Genomic DNA, 2,097 nt, shown 5'->3' with positions numbered 1-2,097 from the left:
CGATAATTATAATGATAATAAAATAATCACCATTGCTTTTTCTCTATGTTCTAAGCACTATGCTAAAGACCGAATATATGTAACATGTCACTATATTTACTCCCCACAACACCCCATATGGATTAGGTACTTTTCTTTTGACACATAAGTAGCCTGAGACCCAAAGAAGAATATTAGCACCTCATGCAAAAGTTTATGTGGCTAAATCAGTGCCAAGTGTCTGCTCTTAGCCATAGCAGAAGACTGTCTCAAATCACTCACACAAATCTTCGAACACACAGTTCTTAAGATGTCAACTTGCTTTGGTCTTTCCTGTTCTCTCTCAGATGGGCTCTGCACCATAATTCATCAAATGAAATCCTAAGTACAATTCATTTTGAAAATCCCTCCAGTACTACACAGATGAATAATATTGGAGCTCAGTGGAAATCTATAATGGATGATCTGTATGGGCAATTGGGTTTCAGAAGCTTCAGGTGTAGCATTGTCCAGAAAAAACATCACGGGAGTCACTAATTGCACGTCTACTGTTCTGTGATGTTCAAGCTGCAAATGGGAGGCTGTTATATACGAAAAGCATTATATCGGTGAGATCAAACCATCTTCAGCTTTGGGCATGAAACAATAATCATATCACACTAGTTAATCCTTCCTATTGTACCCTCAGGCTTTAGGTTCCAAGGACAGAGTGGGCCTTCAAGTTTTTGTGTGTTGTCAAAATTTTACATCAGGATCCTCACTACCTTGGATGAGCTTGGAATATCTGGCTGCCGCAGAGTACGAAATGTTGATCTGAGCCCCAGAAGAGTATAGGGCTAAGAAAGCAAGGTTAGGATAAAACATTTGATGAAAGCAGCAGAAGGCAGCAAACCTGAGAGCTAGAGGGAAAGGCTGGCTGGTATCAAGCAGGTTTTGGAAAAACTTTGGAAAAGTTTTGAGAGTGGAGAAGGAGAGAGCAGAAAAAGCCACTTTAAGGCACTGATGGGCAGGAGAAAGTACCTGCTCAGAGAATAGCCCTGTCTCTTGGGAACGCAAGACGCATGACTACAAGGAGGGAAAACTGCATAAAAAGTGCCAGGAAAGGGGTCAGGAAAATGGGCTGTGATGCAACTATCCAATTAAAAAGTCGCCTGCAAAATGAACATCTTTTACAGATGAAGTCATGTCAGTTCTCTTAGTGCAGCCAGACTCTGTAATGAGCACCCTGAGAACTTGGGTTCCCTGTGTTACCTGCTGCAGGTGCTCCGTGCTGCACTCATCCTTGTTCACGTCTAGGTTCACAAAGCAGACCTGGGGGAGAGGGCAAACACAGTCAATGAAGTGAAAAGCCTGGCGGTTCTTTTTGAAGCCAACAGGAATCAGTTAAAGGCAAATGATTTGACAGTGCTACACAAATGATTTGAGAGTCCTATGCATTTCATAGAGTTGATCTGGCATTGAAACGGGCATTTTACCATGGGCTTCTGTGTAGACTTCTAACACTGTAGTCATAATTCCCACCGATCCCACCAACTTCTTTCTTCCTTTCATGGCACAAGAAACAAAGCATTCTCTTTGCATTAGAGTCAGTGCAACAATCAGAACAAAATCTTCAGGTTTATAAAGGGTTCTCAAATCTTATGAAATGGGACAAAAGATCTGTAATACTCTGAACCTCTGTTTATAATTGCAATGAACCCATCTCTCCATCGTTCTTTTCTCATTTCTTGCTCCTTTCTCCTCTCGCTTTTCATATAGTATGTGATAGGTGGATTTCTCTTTGTCTCATGATTTCAGTTAATTTTAATTTATTTAATCTTGCATAGTTTGCCTCTTCTTAGCCATCTTAAAAGTGTGAATAAGTTAGAGCATAAAAACAATAGCTACAATGTTAATAATTCAGAACAACAATCATTTAAATCTCAAACATATCACATAGAGAAAAATCTACTACAGGCATTCAAATGGAGATGGGGAGGGGGAGACTTGAAGTTTCAAAGAGGCGAGATATGTTCTTTAGAGTTTAATAGGACTGTGGTGAGTAGGGAATGGGGTAGGTAGGTGTTCCTGGGAAGTTGAATAGCATGAGTGATACCTGGAGGTAGAAAGTGCCAGACT

At 40.6% G+C, this 2,097-nt stretch overlaps 1 protein-coding gene across 1 annotated transcript in view; it reads right to left on the bottom strand.

Moving 5' to 3' along the window:
• The window catches only part of SPHKAP (SPHK1 interactor, AKAP domain containing), a 105,789-nt gene that overhangs the window by 32,392 nt on the left and 71,300 nt on the right, over positions 1-2,097 (bottom strand). Inside the window, exon 4 of the mRNA XM_023532937.1 lies at positions 1,231-1,290. Coding sequence (XP_023388705.1) covers positions 1,231-1,290 — 60 coding nt within the window. The remainder of the gene's footprint in view (positions 1-1,230; positions 1,291-2,097) is intronic.

The sequence above is a fragment of the Pteropus vampyrus genome, unplaced genomic scaffold (genome assembly GCF_000151845.1).
Source record: "Pteropus vampyrus isolate Shadow unplaced genomic scaffold, Pvam_2.0 Scaffold93, whole genome shotgun sequence".
In the NCBI taxonomy this organism is placed as follows: Eukaryota; Metazoa; Chordata; class Mammalia; order Chiroptera; family Pteropodidae; genus Pteropus; species Pteropus vampyrus.
This window is presented reverse-complemented; position numbering and strand designations above follow the sequence as displayed.